The 18661-nt window shown below is 40.8% G+C and overlaps 1 protein-coding gene across 1 annotated transcript in view; it reads left to right on the forward strand.

Moving 5' to 3' along the window:
• Positions 1–17970, forward strand: part of mst1 (macrophage stimulating 1) — a 50167-nt gene extending 32197 nt beyond the window's left edge. The window contains exons 10-18 of the mRNA XM_078414353.1: positions 163–265; positions 1940–2076; positions 4020–4055; positions 8644–8758; positions 10995–11072; positions 13008–13154; positions 15085–15191; positions 15751–15890; positions 16510–17970. Coding sequence (XP_078270479.1) covers positions 163–265; positions 1940–2076; positions 4020–4055; positions 8644–8758; positions 10995–11072; positions 13008–13154; positions 15085–15191; positions 15751–15890; positions 16510–16668 — 1022 coding nt within the window. The 3' untranslated portion in view covers positions 16669–17970. The remainder of the gene's footprint in view (positions 1–162; positions 266–1939; positions 2077–4019; positions 4056–8643; positions 8759–10994; positions 11073–13007; positions 13155–15084; positions 15192–15750; positions 15891–16509) is intronic.
• Positions 17971–18661: the final 691 nt, after the last annotated feature.

An 18661-nucleotide genomic window follows, 5' to 3' on the forward strand; every position in this document is an offset into this window, starting at 1 on the left:
GCATGCTTACTGAGAATATGCTTACTCTGCGTGTGTTGATGAATCTGTCTTTAAAACGGGTGCAATTTCTTCATCAGGAGCAGCACTCGTAATATAAGCCTGCATTTGTTCCTATGTATGAGCAAGACAAATTATTTAACACTTAGCCTTGCCACTTTACAGACTGCTATGCGGGAAATGGGACAACCTACCGAGGAGCTGTCAATAGAACTAGGAAGGGAATCCCATGCCAAATGTGGACCTCAAATAGTCCTCATATCCCACGGTATGTTGTCTTCATTTTGTTAAGTGATTCTGAGAGCCAATAACTAGAAATAGACAATGGTTTAGGCAGGTGTCTCTGTATTTCTGAGAATGTGTTAGTCCCAGTATCTATAAATTGCTATAACAAAGTTAATTTCATGATCTATGTGTATCATGAGATTGTGGGTTCTCTGCATTATTGGTGGTAGTTTCCGGATTTCTGTAAATTGCTGTGGTAGGTGGTAATTTTGGAGCATCAAATACTTACAAATTGATATTAAAATATGGAAAGATCGACATTAATGGGGTCATTGTTATTCTAAGGGTAGCTAGATCTGGTATATCAGGCTATAGATATATTACTGGGGAATCAGTATTATTACACATTCTTGGGAATATTGTTAATCTCAGGGTATCAGAATTATAATGGTCTGGATTGTCTGTCATATCTTCCGAAAGCCTCTTGCAGCATCCCTATTAACATGTTTATCTTTTTGCTGTTGTGATCCTCCCAACAATGGGGCTTTAATGCTGGAGCCATTCAGTGAGCTATAGAGTGGACAATGGATGGTCCTCAGCTAATACAAACTAAGCCCACAGCTACAGACTGCCTCTTTGCAGCATGTGCTGTCAAAAGACCTTTGCTGCCATTTAGGAACTGGAAATAATATAAACATCATTGAAGAAAATCTTCAGTATTAGTTTATTTAGAAATACATTCCCATTTATTTTAATTAATTGAAATCATTAATGCTAGTTAAAGTTTAAAAAATAAGTACAGAATGCTAACTTAACAGGTTGCTGGTGTAAAGTTGTGGGGCCAAATACAATTGTGTTCATTTCCTTCATCTCAGCATATATCTCAGTCGTGTCATGTCAAGTCGACAAGTTTATTGTGATAATGTCATATTCACAACCATGGTGAGGTACAGGTACAATGAAAAATTTGCATCATGCAGCATCACATGCACACAGATTTTCATTGTACCTGTATTGTGACAAATTACTGCATGTATAAATGTCTGAATCGTGTATGTGATTGACTTAATGTTTGTTCACATTTCTGGGTTTCACACTAATCCAGTTGGATTAGTGTTGCTCAAATTAGATTATCAGGGAAGCTACATTTCACTTGTTTGATATCTTTACCTGGCTCAAGAAATGAACGTAATGTTTCTGTTAACAACACAGCGGTTGTGTGATGGAGAATAGCCTTAATCTTGGTATTTTATATAATCTAGGCAGATTGGTATGTTATTGGGAAGCTATTGTTCATGATGCATGGTGCAGGAGATACTGTGGGATACTGAGGAACGATAGTGTTAGTGAAGTAAGGGACATATAAACATTTACTGTGTAATACTGGGATTTTAATCTTAGGATGGTTGGAATTAGCATTCATGTCAGGGTTTGTGTAAATTACTGAAAATCTAAATTACGGGATAGGATGATATAGTGATTTATTGGGGGTATGAGTATGTGTCTGGAATTAACAATGATCTTAGTACATATATATTGCTCCAATTAGTGTTCTTTTGCATTGCTATATATTATTGGGGAATTTGTGTTGATCTCAGGTCTGTGCATTGTTTTTTAATGTAAAGGGAGCTGTGTCTGTCTGCTGTGTATGACCGGGATTGATGTTTGTGCCTCAAACTAAAGTAATGACAGTGTCCTTCAAAACCTTCCCCCACAGAGTCACTCCTCAGACGCATCCAAGTGCTGGTCTTCTGAAAAACTATTGTCGAAACCCTGATGACGACAGTCACGGACCTTGGTGTTACACTTTGGACCCCAAAGTGCAGTGGGATTATTGCGCCATCAGCACGTGCAGTATGAGACTGTTGTTACTCAGAAGCTGAGTGTGAATCAGTGATTTACACATGTTCAATACATAAGTGTGACAACTGTAACCACATTTTGAACACAATTATACATTAATATTTTAGAAAATAATGCCATTCATAATAATTTAAATATCATCTTCCAGACAGCATTTCTTTCGGTGAACTACATACATAGAGAAAATAAATTTGAACACACACCTGATGAGCACATTTTTCATTGTAGAAAGAACCAGGTGGAGATGCAGATAAATAGAATGAAAGGGGGACGGGATGGGAGGAAGGGGTTGGTTGGTGGTTCAAGAGAGACAATGAAATATAGGTAGTTCAGTGCCACATTTAGAGAAACAAGGATCCCAAACATGCACACATGTACACACACAAACAAAGAGAAAAAGTTAGGCAGAGTTATTGACTGTAAAAGAAAGACAGAGACAAGAACAGGGGTAGGCCATTCAATTCTTTAAACAGGTTCCATTAGATCATGGTTGACCTGTATATCAATTCATTTTACCTAACTTGGTTTTGTGACCAGTATAATCATTGCCCAATAATAATCTGAGCTTCTAAATTTTCAGTTGCCCTGTTATGCAAAAGGTTTTTTTGTAGGGGAGGGTTCCAAAATTCCATAACTCCCTGTGTGCCTACCATTACCTCTGAACAGCTTAACTCTAAATGCTAATGTTTTCTTTTTCTGGAATCTCGCATCAAATGAAATAGTTTGTTTCAAATTGTTCTATTAGTTCATTCAGTCATCTTAAGCAAATCACTTTGAGACAATTAATTCCCTATATTCACACCAACATAAACCCAGTCTTTGCCAGATATCCTCACAACCTTTAACCTCATTATAATTCTGATGAATCTGCCTTGTGACAACTCAAAGGCCACTATTAAAGGTGTTTCTAACGCTGATTGCAGTACTCCAGCTGCAGCAGGACACGTTCTATTCCAATTCTTTGAGACTTTACAAACCCTTTGGTAGATGTTCTTTTTACTGTGCAGTTCGAGAATAAACATGCTTTTTGCCTGAGGACGTTCAAATGCATAAATTGGTTAAAGTCTAAATGATGACTGTTTCTTCTAGATTACCGACCTACAGATTAGAGTGTGCATTTAAATGGAATGAGTGACACTTTCGAGGCAAACTCAATATTCCCTGGGCTTCAGAGGTATAGTGGCATTTGCTTGAAACAATGACCACATAAGACTTCAGAGCTGGCATCCCACAGAACATATATAGTGGGGAGAAATATGTTTTTGGGTGTTATATATAGAATGGCACAGCACTGAAACAGCCCTTCTTTTCACCATCTCCATGTCACTCGTTCAACAAATATATACAAATCCCATTTACCCGCATTAACACATTACAAACACAGACATTTAATGCTTTTTACAGCCACACTCACATTGTCCGATATTGGATATGTAGAAACACTCTCGCAGGAAGTGATAGCAAACTGTTTTAAAAGCAGATAGCATCTTACTGCACAGAAACAATGTTCAATTTTATGGCCATAGTTTGACTGTCCTATATTTCTATGTAAAACTGGAGTCTCACATCATTAACACAAGGATGGTGCCTTCTTTTATATGAACAGAGATTTTATCTTTTAGAGGCCATCTTTTATGGTCTTTTAGATGTTAATGTTTCAAATCCCACACTGTGTAGTTTCTTCATGAGCGTCTTTCCCAAGATAAACTCATGAAGTGGAGAGGGGTAGAGGTACCAAGCTATAGCTTTCTGAAACACAGTACCCTGGGGACCAGTGATTTGGCCAGTCATGGGCAGAGGAGAATGCAGTCACCCTATCATCTCCCAATATAGACATAAGCATTGTTGAATCTCCAGTATGCATTTGCAAATGTTGTGACTGCTGATTTCCAGTCGCTCTTTAATTTTACTCTTTTCATTTGTTTCAATTGCAGAAGGGCAGAATATCCAGACAAAGGAGGAAGATCCAGGTATATATTTGGAACACCATTTCTGTACTTCAAATGCAGTTTTTCTATTTCATTATTTTCTTTAACTAAATGCCTTTGAGGTGCGGAAGGTCCTAACACGTATGAAGGTAGACAAGTCTCCCAAGCCTGACCAGATATATCCGAGGACACGAGGAAATTGCGGGTGCCCTTGCTGCAATGTATGAGTCATCATTAAATACGAGTGAGGTGCCGAAAAACTGGAGTGTGCCAAGTGTTGTGCCTCTATTTAAGAAGGGCTGCAGGAAAAAGCCTGAGAACTACAGGCCAGTTAGTCTAACATCTGTGGTCAGAAAATTACTAGAGAATATTCTGGGGTTAAGATATACATGTAATTAGAATAACAGGAGCTGATTAGGTATCATCAGCATGGTTTTGTACATAGGAGATTTGTGTCTCAAATCATATTGAGTTTTTTTGAATGGAGGGGAGAGGGGGGTTGCTGTGGAAATGTTTACAGAGCGTGCCAATTAATCTGAAGTGCACTACCTGAAAGAAGATTAGAGTAGATTTCTGAAGGAACATTTCTGTGGAGTTTGATAAATAAAACAGATGCAGTGGATATGATTTAAGTGGGATTTTATGTTCCTCAGTTTCTGTTCCTCCATGCTTTCTTGTGCCCTATTCTCCATTGTCTATATCCTATCCCTAGTAGATTAATCCCAAAGTACAGCACCTCAATTTTATCATAAATCTGCCTGCCATTACACTCACCCAATTGTTCAATATCATCTTGTAGCCTACATTTTAGTTTAGTTTATTATTGTCACGTGTACTGTGACAAGTGACAGGGAGAGGTGAAGAGCTTATTGTTGGGTGCTACCAGTCAGCAAAAAGACTGTACATGCTTACAATCAAGCCATCCACAGTGTACAGATACAGGATAAAGGGTATAATATTTGGTGCAAGATAAAATCTAATAAAGTTTGTTTTAAGATAGTTTGAATGTCTCCAATGAGGTAGATGGAAGGTCAGGACCACTCTCTAGCTGGTAAGAGGACAGTTCAGTTGCCTGATAACAGCTGGAAAGAAACTGTCCCTGAATCTGGAGGTACATGTTTTCAAACTTCTGTACCTCTTGCCTAATGGGAGAGGGGAGGAGGGAGTGAGTGGGTGAGACCCACCCTTGATTATACTGGTGTCCTTGCCAAGGCAACGTAAAGTATAGATGGAGTCAATGGAAGGGAGATTGATTTGCATGATAGTCTGGGCTATGATCACAACTCTGCAATTTCTTGCAGTCTTGGATGGAGCTGTTCCCAAACCACGCTGTGATGCATCCTGATAAAATGTTTTTAAGAATTTGAAGCTTTCAACCATCTCTACTTTGGCACTCAATGTTTACCCGAGTTGATTGCAATTTCCTTTCTCTTGCTGACATTGAGGACGAGGTTGTCTTGGCATTAGGTTATGTTCTCAATATCCTTCCTGTACTCCATCTCGTCATTATTTGATATCCATCTCACTGTGGTGGTGTCGTCTGCAAATTTGTAAATTGAGTTGGATTGGTGTTTGGTTGCACAGGCGTGAGTGTACAAAGTGTACAGTCTGGAGCTGAGAATGCATCCTTATGGGACACCAATGTTGCGGATTATCTTAGCGGATGATTTGTCACATTCTTTATTATCAACCACCATTTGATGGTGTCACCATTTTTTTGTAAATTCTGTGCACTTACTATTCATATCACCAACTCCCTTTGCCTCCTCTTATCAAGCCAATTTTGGATCCAATTTTCCAGCTTGCCTTCGATCCCTGGGGCTCAATTTTTTATGTGGGACCTTACATGCCTTACTGATACTCTATATAAACACAGAAACTACTGCCCACTTTACAACATTTTGTGACCACTGAAAACTTTAATCTAATTGGAACATCGGATTCCCCACCAATCTCCACTGCTAACAAAGCTATGTTGACTATCTGTGATTAAAGCCTGCCTTTCCAAGATTAATCCTGACCAAAGATTTGTTTTCCAGTAACTTTCCTACCACTGATGTTTGGTTCACATGTCCATAATTATTTGGCCTGTCCTGCTGCACCTTTTGAAGAAAGTTATCAGATTTGTTGACTTCCAGTCAGCTGGCATCTCATCTGAAGCTGTGAGCAAAGGAAAGGCTTCATCAACTGGCAGGCCCATTCAGTAATTATTGGAAATCCTCCATGATGGATCAACTGGTCAGAGCATGAGCCGATGTTATAGATTCACAGATTTATACAGCATGGAAGCAGGACATTTGGCCCAATTCTGGATGCCTATTCATACTAATCCTATTTCTCTGCATTTGGGCTCTAAGCCCTTTCTATCCATTTACCTGTGCAAATGTCTTTTAATAATTGTAATTGTTCCTGCCTCCACCACCTCCTCCAATAGCTTATTCCATATACTCACCGTGCTCTATGTCGTGTACCATTCAATGTTTATGCCCTGCCTTGGGTTAACTTCCCAAAATGCATCACTTTGCACAAACCTGAGTTAAATTCCACCTGTTTTTACCTTTCCTACGTTAACTAGAACCTGTTGCAACCTTAGATAATTTGCTTCATTGTACATTCTACCACCATTTAAGGTGTCATCTGGAAACTTACTAATCATGCAGTCTTTTCCAAATCGTTAATATATGTGATAAAGAATCATGGATCAATCATCAGTTCCTGCAGCACTTCACTGGTCACAGGCTTCCATTATGAAAAGCAACCCTCCACTACCACCCTCTGCCTCTATTATCAAGCCAATTTGTTATCTTACTCTGGATCTTATGCATTTTAACCTTCTTGACAAGACTACCTTATCAATAGCCTTTCCAAAATACATGTAGCCAACATTCACTGCTTTGACCTCAATCCTCTTACTCAATTCCTCAAATAATTTAATCAAATTTGCGAGATATGATTTCCCATGAACAAAGCCAAGCTGACTATTTCTAATTAGTTCTTGCTGTTTCAAATGTAAATAGATCTTGCCTCTCAAAATACCTTCCAGTTATTTTTCCACTACTCATGTAAGGTTCACAGACCTGCAGTTCCCCGGCTTGCTCTAGCAGCTCTTCTTAAATAAAAGCAAAACCTTAACCATCCACTAGTTATCCAATGATGTGGCTTTCAGTGACATATGTCTGCCAGTGCCCCAGTAAATTAATACACTTTTAGTTTAGAGATACAGTTTAGGAAACAGGCCTTTCGGCCCACCAGGTCTGTGCCAGCGATCCCCGCACATTAACACTATCCTACACAAACTAGGGACAATTTTACATTTATACCAAACCAATTTACCTACAAATCTGTACGTCTTTGGAATATGGAAGGAAACCAAAGATCTTGGAGAAAACCCACGCAGGTCACGAGGAGAACGTACAGTCGCCGTACAGACAGCACCCTTAGTCAGGATCGAACTAGGGTCTCCGGCGCTGTATTCACCGTAAGGCAGCAACTCTACCGCTGCGCCACCGTGCCGCCCTTACACTGTACACTTCTTATACTGCACCAAAAATGGACTTTTCTGGTCCGAACAGTTAACGTAATCTATCTCAAAGATGCATTGATCATAATCAGGACTTATCGTTGAGAGAGAGAGGCTTATCTGTATACTAAAACTTTCGTTTGTTTGTTTGTTTGTTTGTTCCTGAAGTACAGCCAAAACGGTACACGATAGCGCGGCAATTTTAGGCCCAACTTACTCACCGTCGTTTCTTTGGTGCTAATGGAAGAAATTTAATTGAAATCGGTGTTATATTTTAAAAGTTATTCACATTTTAAAGTTTAAATCTATCTCCGATGGAGGGAGGGAGGAGGGAGGTTAAGGGGAGGTTGAGGGGTATGGTGGGGGGGATGAGGGAGGGGGAGGAGGGATGGGGAGGGGGGTGGGGGGGAGGGGAGAGGAGGGGGGAGAAGGGAGGGAGGGGGAGAAGGGAGGGAGGGGGAGGAGGAGGGTGGGGAGGGGGAGAGAAGGGAGGGGAGGGGGAGAGGGAGGGAGAGGGAAAGGGGGGGAAAGGGGGGGAGAGGGAAGGGGAGAGGGAGGGGAGAGGGTGCTGCACCAATGCAGGAGAGGTTTGGGGCCAAACGGGTCCACTTGGTCTAGTTTGATACTATTATAGACAATAGACAATAGACAATAGGTGCAGGAGTAGGCCATTCAGCCTTTCGAGCCAGCACCGCCATTCAATGCGATCATGGCTGATCACTCTCAATCAGTACCCCGTTCCTGCCCTCTCCCCATAACCCCTCACTCCGCTATCCTTAAGAGCTCTATCCAGCTCTCTCTTGAAAGCATCCAACGAACTGGCCTCCACTGCCTTCTGAGGCAGAGAATTCTTTTCTTAAAATTCTGAAGATCCAAGTTGTGCTTGTTCTATGTTCAGTGCAAAAAAACAAACACTGAGAATGTACTTAGAATACCTGTATTTATTTAATTGTTTCAATTAGCAGAATCAATTAATTTTAAGGAGAGGAAAATATATAATTTGGCCCAATTTGTCTCATTTATTTATTTTAGCTAACACCACTTGCCTGAATTGACTGCATCTGATTCTTTGTCATCCTTTTGTGTTGAATCGTACCTTTTCCTTTGCAGATTCAGTTGACTTTGACTCGTGTGGTAAGCGAGATGACCGAATAACTAAGAAAAGGTCTCGGATTCTGAATGGTATACCTGGAAACTCCCCTTGGACCGTGAGTCTTCGCAACAGGTAAATCAATCAGCTACTATCCCAACCAGCACGATCCCTGGAGATTCTGGTCCATAGTTTACACCCAAAAGGTTGTATACTCTCTCACAAAATTGAACTGCTGTGCCTGAATGGGTGTTTCCAATCATTGACTGCCTAGTCCATTTGCAACCTGCAGATCTATGGATTATGTCAGACAATGCTTCTACTTTCAAAGATGGACCTTTTAACATTTCATTGGAAAGTTGGGAATTAGAATGAGATTCGAAGCAAGGTCGGAGGCTCTGCCATGGCTGAGGCCAGCCACATCACTGTAGAAGCTGTGAGGATTTGCAACAAGTTGAATAGGTTACATTACATTTACCCAAGTAATCGCCAAGCAAGATTTTGTAGGAATTAAATATTAATCTCCCAAAGAGAAGCAGATGGAAGACATGAATGCTAATTAGTCTTTTAAAAAAATGTTTTGCACAAGGCATGAGAAGCTTGTTTGACTGGTGAAAAACATTGAATCTGGTGATTATACACATGGCAGAAGCAAAATACCGCAGATTCTAGAAGACTGAAATAAAAATAGAATGCTAGAAAATTTCAAATCCAAGAAGCATTTATGGAAAGAGAAAAGTATTGATCTTTATGAAAGGCGGGTGTCCTCAAACTGTTTCTCTCTCCAGTTGTTGTTGGACCTGCTAAGAATTTCCAGCATTTTCTGCGGTTATCTCAGGTAATAGCAGGAAAATTCCATTTAGAGTGGAAAGGAAGAACTGCATGAGAACAGGCGACGGAGCCAATGGCGGGGTGAAGGAATGGGGCTCGCCATTGCTGGACCTGTTAGGAAGAATTGTGGGAGGGGATAGCTAGAAGTTGCTTATTGTATAGCTTTCCCAGGAACCCCTTGGGCTATCTCTAGAGCAACAACCTATGAATCTTTTCAGTATCTACACTGATGAGCCAAAACATTATGACCACCTGCCTAATATGCTGTTGGTCCTCCGTGTGCCGCCAAAACAGCGCCGACCCACCGAGGCATGGACTCTACAAGACCCCTGAAGGTGTTCTGTGGTATCTGGTACCAAAGCATTAGCAGCAGATCCTGCAAGTCCTGTAAGGTGCAAGGTGGAGCCGGCGTGAATCGGACTTGTCGATCCAGCACATCCCACAGATGCTCAATCGGATTGAGATCTGGAGAATTTAGAGGCCAGGGCAACACAGTGAACACTTCACCATGTTCCTCAAACCATTCCCGAACAATGTATGCAGTGTGGCAGGGTGCATTATCCTGCTGAAAGAGGCCATTGCCATCAGGGAATACCATTGCCATGAAGGGGTGCACCTGGTCTGCAACGATGTTTAGGTTGGTGACACGTGTCAAATTGACGTCCACATGAATGTCCGGACCCAGGGTTTCCCAGCAGAACATTGCCCAGGGCATCACACACCCTCCACCGGCTTGTCATCTTCCCACAGTGCATCCTGGTGCCATCACTTCCCCCAGGTAAATGGCGCACATGTACACGGCCATCCATTTGATCTAAAAGAAAATGGCTCATCGGACCAGGCGACCTTCTTCCACTGCTCCAAGGTCCAGTTCTGACGCTCGCGTGCCCAATGTAGGCATTTTCAATGATGGACAGGAGTCATCATGGTCACTCTGACCGGTCTGCGGTTACGCAGCCCCACACACAGCAGGGTGCGATGCACTGTGTATTGTGACACATTCCTCCCATGACCACCATTAACATTTCTGTGACTTGTGCCACAGTACACCTTCTGTTGGTTTGGACCAGACGGGATAGCCTTCGTTGCCTTCGCGCATCGATGAGCCTTGGGCGCCCAACACCCTGTCGCCGGTTTGTGGTTTATCCCTCCTTAGATCACTGTCGGTAACTGCCGTTTCAGAGATGCTCTGACCCAGTTATCTGGCCATAACAATTTGGCCCTTGTCAGAGTCACTCAGGTCTTTACTCCTGCCCATTTCTCCTGCATCCAACACATCAACGTCCAGAACTGACTGTTCACGTGCTGCCTAATATATCCCACCCCTTATCAGGTGCCATTGTAACAAGATAATCGATGTTATTCACTTCATCTGTCAGTGGTCGTAATGTTTTGGCTCATCGGTCTATATTCCCAGTGCCCGCAACTGCTTCTGTCTCATGGACTTCATCCTATTCATTGCCAACCCAAATCCCCATCACTCTAGAGAGATCCGTGGATTTTCCTGAATGTGTAATTTTTATTTGTTAATTTTTTTCAGGGAAGGGAGACATTTTTGTGGTGGGACACTTGTAAGCAGGAATTGGATCATCAGCTCCAAGCAATGTTTTCCCTCCTGGTATGATTTAACATTTTTTGCATTGAACTGTCATGGATCTTTGAATGTATTCCTATATTGTTCTCTACATTGAAACAGGAATGTGCAGCCAGGTTGTGAAATGACACTGAAGCATCAATACTTGCCTCAGTTTATGTGGGACTGTTGACCAAAATGCCAGAGAAGCCAAGGAAACAGTGAAATAAGCAGGAGTGAATGGGCTAACAATGGTGACAAGACACCCATTTCTCTTTCCTGAGAGAAACAAAATCCAATGGGATGAACAGTGACTCGTGGTTTCTTGTGGAGAGGTGGGAGGAGATTATAGAGAGATGGTATATGATTAAGACCAAACCTTTTATCCAGACCTGGTGCAAAGCCAGGGATCAGAGAATGAGGTGTTCGATGGCTGCAAACCCTCATTGTTAGTTTCTGTTTTTATTTCTCCAAAAATGGCATTTTGATCTCTGTAAAGTTCCAAAATTTGATTAAGACCAAGGTTCAAACCACAATTCTTGTTTTGCTTGGCTCACTACTATACACCTGGCACAATTACTCACTGACCCTTCACTGTTATGTTTACAGCTGCGCTACTCTATGGGGCAAGGAAGGTGATCATTCAGTGATACTGTATTCAAGCATCACTGGTTTTGCTTTATTTTGTAGGCAGGTGTCTGAACTACAAGGGGATGGTAGGGAATGAGATAGGGTTTGTCCATGGGGCAACTATATTCCCTTCATATCAATATGTTTAAGTGTTCTGCTTACCAACAATATCATTAAAACCACCTTACTTCAATGGTGAATATAATTTCTCCCGTCTCTGCCTCTACCCCACTGCTGATATTGTTTATTTGGCAATGGGTGTATTCCTGTAAAAGGTGAATCATAAATTCCAGAACCCAGGAAAGATCCATCTCTGTGCCTGTCCAGACTGGAAATTGCAGAAGGTAGCCTGCAAAATCATTGGTTTTGACCAGGATTAACAGTAAGATTTTGATGGAAAGAGAAAAAGCAAGTAGGAAGTCAGTCTATTTGCAGCATTACTAAGATGACATGTTTTCATCATAGAATAATATCTGTAGTGCTGGAGACCATTCAGTCTGTTATGCATGTGCTGTTTTTTAAGTGATCGTGAAATTAACCCCACTCCATTGCTCTTTCGACAGGCCAGAAATTTTCTCCTTTTCCAATGCGTTAATTCTTCTTTGAAAGTCATTATTGGGAACTGCTATACCCATCTATTCAGCATGTGCACAACTCTCCTCATATTCTTGTTGATATTTTTGCAATTACCTTTTAATCTGTGCCTGTCTGTCACTGACTATATTGCCGGTGGAAATTGATTCTCCTTACTCATGTTTAAAATCTCTTCATTCTTCATCATACCCAGATACTGAATTATTAGAGATAATATGTTAAAAATCTATGCTTTAATTGCTGCAATGCCTAATATCAATCATTAATCATATAGTTTGGTGTAGCGGTGTCGGGTGTGAAATGAAGCAAGACGCCGGTTGGATTCAGGAAAGCTGTTTATTTACATCTCCTCAACTCCAAGCCACGAGGCAGACTAAGGAATGATCTCCGCCCCTTCTAGAAACCCCGTAGCTTAGGGCCATCCCCCCCGACCTGTCCATCTAGGGCCAAGAGGTTCGACCCAGGAAGTGGCCTAATCCCCAGAGACCACCACATTGGTCACATATTTATTGTGTAGTCTGTTATTTGCTTATTAACTCTAATGTAGAATCTCAAATTTCTGATCACCTATGTGCAAAAGGTTTTGGGAATTTCAATCCCAGTTTCTTATGTTCAATGCTGTTTCAAATGAGCAGGTGGGCAAGGATGAGATAATTGTTGATAAACTTGTCCTAAAGCATTCCAATGACATGTAACCAAGCATCGGTAATAAAATGATAAATCATTGTTGCACCTCTTTATGTCTTTAAACTCTAGTTACACAGAATTCAGGGGCTATAAGGCCTGGATGGGAACCATCCTGAAACATCCCAGGCCTGATGATCCTGAAAAACAGACAATCTCCATCACGAGGGCTGTTTGTGGACCAAAGGGATCTAATTTGATCATGCTGGAGCTAGAAAGGTAATTTGTGTGATAATTTCTCATTGTTTTAATCTGCTTAGTTAATTTAATCTGAATATATTGGCTCCTGAGAATGGGGATAGAGGGGCCTTCTTCTTGGTGTTGGTTTTAGATTATTTTTATCACGTGTACCGAAATACAGTGTGTGAGATGTAAATGTGAGTGCTCACAATCACGATGCCAGAGACAAAGTCGTGGAAACAAGAAATGTATTCACGAGTCTGCAGAACCGGGTGCCTCTCCAAACCGAGACAAAGACAGTGCCTTCTCTTTATACAGTACAACTTCGTTGAATCTCCCTCCCTTCTGCTGAATCCTCCCCCCCTTCGGGCTCCTTCCAATCAGAGCGCTGTGCACAATCTTCTGTACCGCCCCCAGGTACCCCCCCAGATCATACATTGTATGTGCATGGCAATTGGCAGTTCCCCAATCAGGGGCGTATTTGCAATATTCATTTACCTCGTTGAGCAAGCGCAGTAGTTACCCACATGACCCTTAGTTACCTTCACAACCCATTTCAACCCATCCCTGCTGCTTAGACACACTCCTAAATTTACGGCCCTTTGTCCAGCCTGCCTCTATCCCCGTACCACACTCTCAGTGCTCCAACGAACTCCGTGGTAGTTCAATCATCCAGCCTGTCTCTGTCCCTGATGGTTTAATAGCCCTGTCCCCGGCATAATGGTAGTTCAATCATCCAGCCTATCTCCACCCCTGACAGTTTAATAGCCCTGTGCTTGGTAGAGTGGTTGTTCCAGTATCCTGTTTCTGGTGGTTTAGTCATCCTGTTTCTCACACAGTGCAAAACTCCATTTGTGTGCTATCCAGTCAAATCATTACACACATGAGCACAATCAAGCCATTGAACCTCATTTCTATCCACATTCTTCATGGTTTTGTGTCATCATTAGATGGAAACATTATATTTGGTCACCTCGTCCAAATCATTGATATAATTTATGTATAGCTGGGACCCAAGCATCAATCTGTTAGTACCCATTAGTCACAACCTGCCAACCTGACATTCCTACTCTGCTTTCCACCTTTAACCAACTCTCAATCCACTCTGATATATTAACCCCAATTCTACATGCTGTAACGTATTCACCAACTAGTGTGGCACTTTCTTCTGAAAGTCCAAATACATTGTACATTGCATCTACTGGTTTCTCATCTACTCTGCGAAATAGAATGAGGTTAGGAGGGAGAGATAGATCAGCCATGATTGAATGGCAGGGTAGACTTGATGGGCCGAATGGCCTAATTCTACTATCATTTATGACCTTAAATACATCCTCAAAGAACTACAATTGATTTAGTCAAACATTATTTATCTTTCATAAATCCATGTTGGCTGCTCAATCATACTATTCTTTTGTAGCTGTTTTGAGATCATCTTTTGTAAGAGTATTTCCTTCTACTGATATCAGGTTAACACTCACATTAGTAGGTTTATTGGTCACTAAATTGATTCTCGTGTGTAGGCCACTAGAGGAGCTGATGGTAATATGGGGAGAATAAAAATGGCTATAGTGTAAATGACCAATTGACTGCAGGTGTGGACATGCTGGGCTGAATGGTCCGTTTTCATGCTGTATTGTCAATGATTCCACAAATGCTGCCTGACCTGCTGAGTTCTTAAAGCATGTTGTTCATATGTTATTGTCTTTATTGTTTTTAACTACTTTTTAGAATATTTTAAGTTTTTATAACCTGACTAATTAATTGCTGAAGGACTGGTTATTATTTTACTTCATGCTTTGAGCTTACATGAACCACCAACACTGGATGGAAAAAATAACACAACTTTCTCTACATTAAATTCCACATTCCCCAATTTTTCAATTTAACTGTTTAATATCCACTCTGTTTTTAATAACTGAGTTGCCAATCTCTCCTTGGTAACCTAGACTGATTTCTCCCCAATCAGGCTTGCAACCTTAAACAGCCGAGTTGCTGTGATCTGTCTGCCACCTCAACGGTACATTGTTCCTGAAGCGACGAAATGTGAGATTGCAGGATGGGGCGAGACCCAAGGTAAGAGCATCTTAGATCTTTTGTGTTCAAACTTCACTCTTATTTATCCTGTTTCAGATAAATTCTTACTAGCTGCCAACACCAATTTTCAGTTGCGACCACCAATGCAGCAAAATAAAAATAGCATTCGTCCAATTCCTTCATTCAGATTGAGACGCTGTCAGTAGTCCCACATTTAAATCCAAACAATTTCTCACCTTAATCTATAACTCACAGAAGCAAATGATGCCTTGATCAAACTGGCCACACTGCATTTTAGTACTTTAATGTAGTAACTTTATTGGAAAAGGCAGTACTTGCAGGAGTTTTCACAAGTCAAAAAAATAGATTAAAAATATGGTTGAGGTAGTGTGATAATATGAGCATTGTCACAACCTGATATTTCCAGACCAAAATGAGATAAGCCTGTGTATTTCTGCTACACCAGAAATGAAAAGATATTTAATGAAATCTTTCTAAACACCATTGGTGTATCTGTGCAGAGTCTGTTGGCCACAAATAATATACTACCCGATGTCCCATCTACTTGGGTCTCCTAATTTCTTGTTTTGATTTGAAGGTACAGGCAATGATGATGTTCTGAATATATTGGGAATGCCAATTATGAGTAACAAGAAATGCAATAAGTACTACAGAGGCCGTGTGGCAGAGACTGAGATATGTGCTGGGACGGGTATACGGGGATCAGGAGCCTGCGAGGTAAGAAGAGCAAACAGCTGATAAAGACTGTCTGGGTGCGAGCCAAATTGCAGCTCTGGGAGATAGAATAGAATAGAATAGTTCCTTTATTGTCATTGTAACATGAGCCATGTACAACGAAATTGTAAAATGTCAGCCAGTCAGTCATGAGTGTAGCATTAGAATCTCAAGATTCAGAAATCTGGAAAGGAAAGGGAGAAGCCTTACTGAGGCACTAGCCAATACTCTTTCTTTAGGCTTGGGGCATCTATATACTAAAACTCTCGTTTGTTTGTTTGTTCCTGAACTGCAACCAAAACGGTACACGATAGTGTAACAATTTTAGGCTCACCTTACTCAGCGATTGGTGCTAATCGAAGACGTTTAATTGAAATTGGTGTTATATTTTTCAAGTTATTCACATTTTAATGTTTAAATTTATCTCCTAGGGAGGGGGGAGGGAGGGAGGGGGGATGAGGGAGGATAAGGGGGGTTGAGGGGAATGGAGTAGGGGGGAGGGTAAGGGGGAGGGGAGGGGGAGGGAGGGAGGAGAGATGGGGGGTGGGGGAAGAGAGGGTGCTGCACCAATGCAGGAGAGATATGAGATATGAAACCTGAAACAGTTTCTTCTGTCTTTCAGCGGGATTATGGTGGACCTCTTGCCTGCTACACTCATGACTGCTGGGTACTTGAAGGAGTCATTATTCCAGGTCGTGGGTGTGGTCGGCCAAATCAGCCAGGGATCTTTATTCGAGTCTCAATGTATGTAAACTGGATTAAAAAAGTAATGGAACTATAAGGTTTTTGGAACAGAGCAAATTTTTTCAACGGAAGACGTAACAATCAGCATCTGCACTGATTTAAATACAGTGACTCTACTAGCCAGCACTCTTTAAATGCATTGTTAATAACAAAAATAAGCTTTAACCATTTAGTAGCTTTAAACTAAAATACAGTTTGATATTCAAACCTCATCATGTTTGGGAGAATTTGTTTTCAATAGAACAATGGATCAATTATTTCGGAAAGGATGTGTTACTGAGTGCACCAATGGATCAAGTAATTTTTATGTGTGATGCTTGTTTAATTAAATTGTAGATGTTCAATATTTACTGCTTCGCAAGTACAACTGCAAAGGTTTAAAAAGCTGAGAAGGTTTAAGTAACAGAATCAATACTGCATAATAGGAGGCCATTCAGCCTATTTCACTGATGCCAGGGGTTTTGTCAGACCAGGTGCAATTTATGCAATTACTTTGTTCTTTTCTTGCTGCCTCCCATTTTTTTGTAAACCTGCAAATACCTATCCAGTCCTTTATGAAAGCAATTATCATTTCAAGCGGTGCTCTGAGATGATAGCAACTTGCTTCATCATAAAAGGAGGCATAAAGAAAAACATTTGTTCTTTACCAATCAACTTTTCAGCCAATGAGTACAGTATCTGTTTATTCTATCTGGAACCTTCATGATTTTGAACACCCTACCATACCACACCCTAATCTTCTTTGATCTATGAACACACCAAACGTCTCCCATCTATGATACCCCAAATGATTCCAGTAAATCTCTTCTGTACCCTTTCTAATGTCTTCGTGTTTTAATGTATAATACCCAGAAATGAACACAATCTTTTATGACAAAACCCATTTTTATAGTTTTCCAACAAAAGTTCCTTGCTTTTGTTTTCTATTTATAAAGCCTGTGACATGCATGCTTATTGCTGCTTTCTCAACATATCCAGAAAACTTTATTCATTAATGCATGCATAGTTTCAGATCTCTTTAATAATATGAAGGGCACAATATTATTGTCATATTCTAATTATATCTGGGATTGTTCTTGTGACAGGTTTTTGTAGTGTGATGTATAAAACTGCTATTTTGGGGTCACAACATTATTTCATATTTGATCCTTCCAGTTGTAATAGTTTAAACAAGTATCTATTAATATATAGCCACTTAGTAAATATAATCAATACACTGCATTAGAAAATTCTGTATTCCTGGGAATAATGTACCCTCTTTTGTTTGTTGCATTTAAAGTTTAGCTCTGTGCATCTTTGAAACATTCTCAAATCTTGTTATTAAATCTATCACAAATGATGTAATTATAATGACATAATGATTTGAACATACAATGCTCAGTACTTGTTCCACACAAAAATCATGAACAATCAGTATTACACATCACTGTTAACTGCGATCTCTTATTGTGCTTAGAGAAATTATCTGAAATCTTACACGAAATGGCAACAGAATATCAATTTTAAAAATTATATCAAAGAACTCATGTGAAAGCTCCGATTGGGAAAAAGTCTATGTGCAGGAAAGAACTGCAGATGCTGGTTTAAATCGAAGGTAGACACAAAATGCTGGAGTAACTCACCAGGACAGGCAGCATCTCTGGAGAGAAGGAATGAGTGACTTTTCGGGTTGAGACCCTTCTTCAGATCAAAATGCAGAGATACTTAACCAAATTGAAAAAGTTAGGGTGTGTGATAGGGAAATTACATGTTCAGTGCATGGAAAGAGATGAAGTTTAGTTTAGAGATAACAGCATGGAAACAGGCCTTTCGGTCCATCGATCAACCGTTCACACTAGTTCCAGGTTTACAATAGACAATAGACAATAGGTGCAGGAGTAGGCCATTCAGCCCTTCGAGCCAGCACCGCCATTCAATGCGATCATGGCTGATCACTCTCAATCAGTACCCCGTTCCTGCCTTCTCCCCATACCCCCTCACTCCGCTATCCTTAAGAGCTCTATCCAGCTCTCTCTTGAAAGCATCCAACG

Source organism: Rhinoraja longicauda, chromosome 17 (assembly GCF_053455715.1).
Source record: "Rhinoraja longicauda isolate Sanriku21f chromosome 17, sRhiLon1.1, whole genome shotgun sequence".
NCBI lineage: Eukaryota > Metazoa > Chordata > Chondrichthyes > Rajiformes > Arhynchobatidae > Rhinoraja > Rhinoraja longicauda.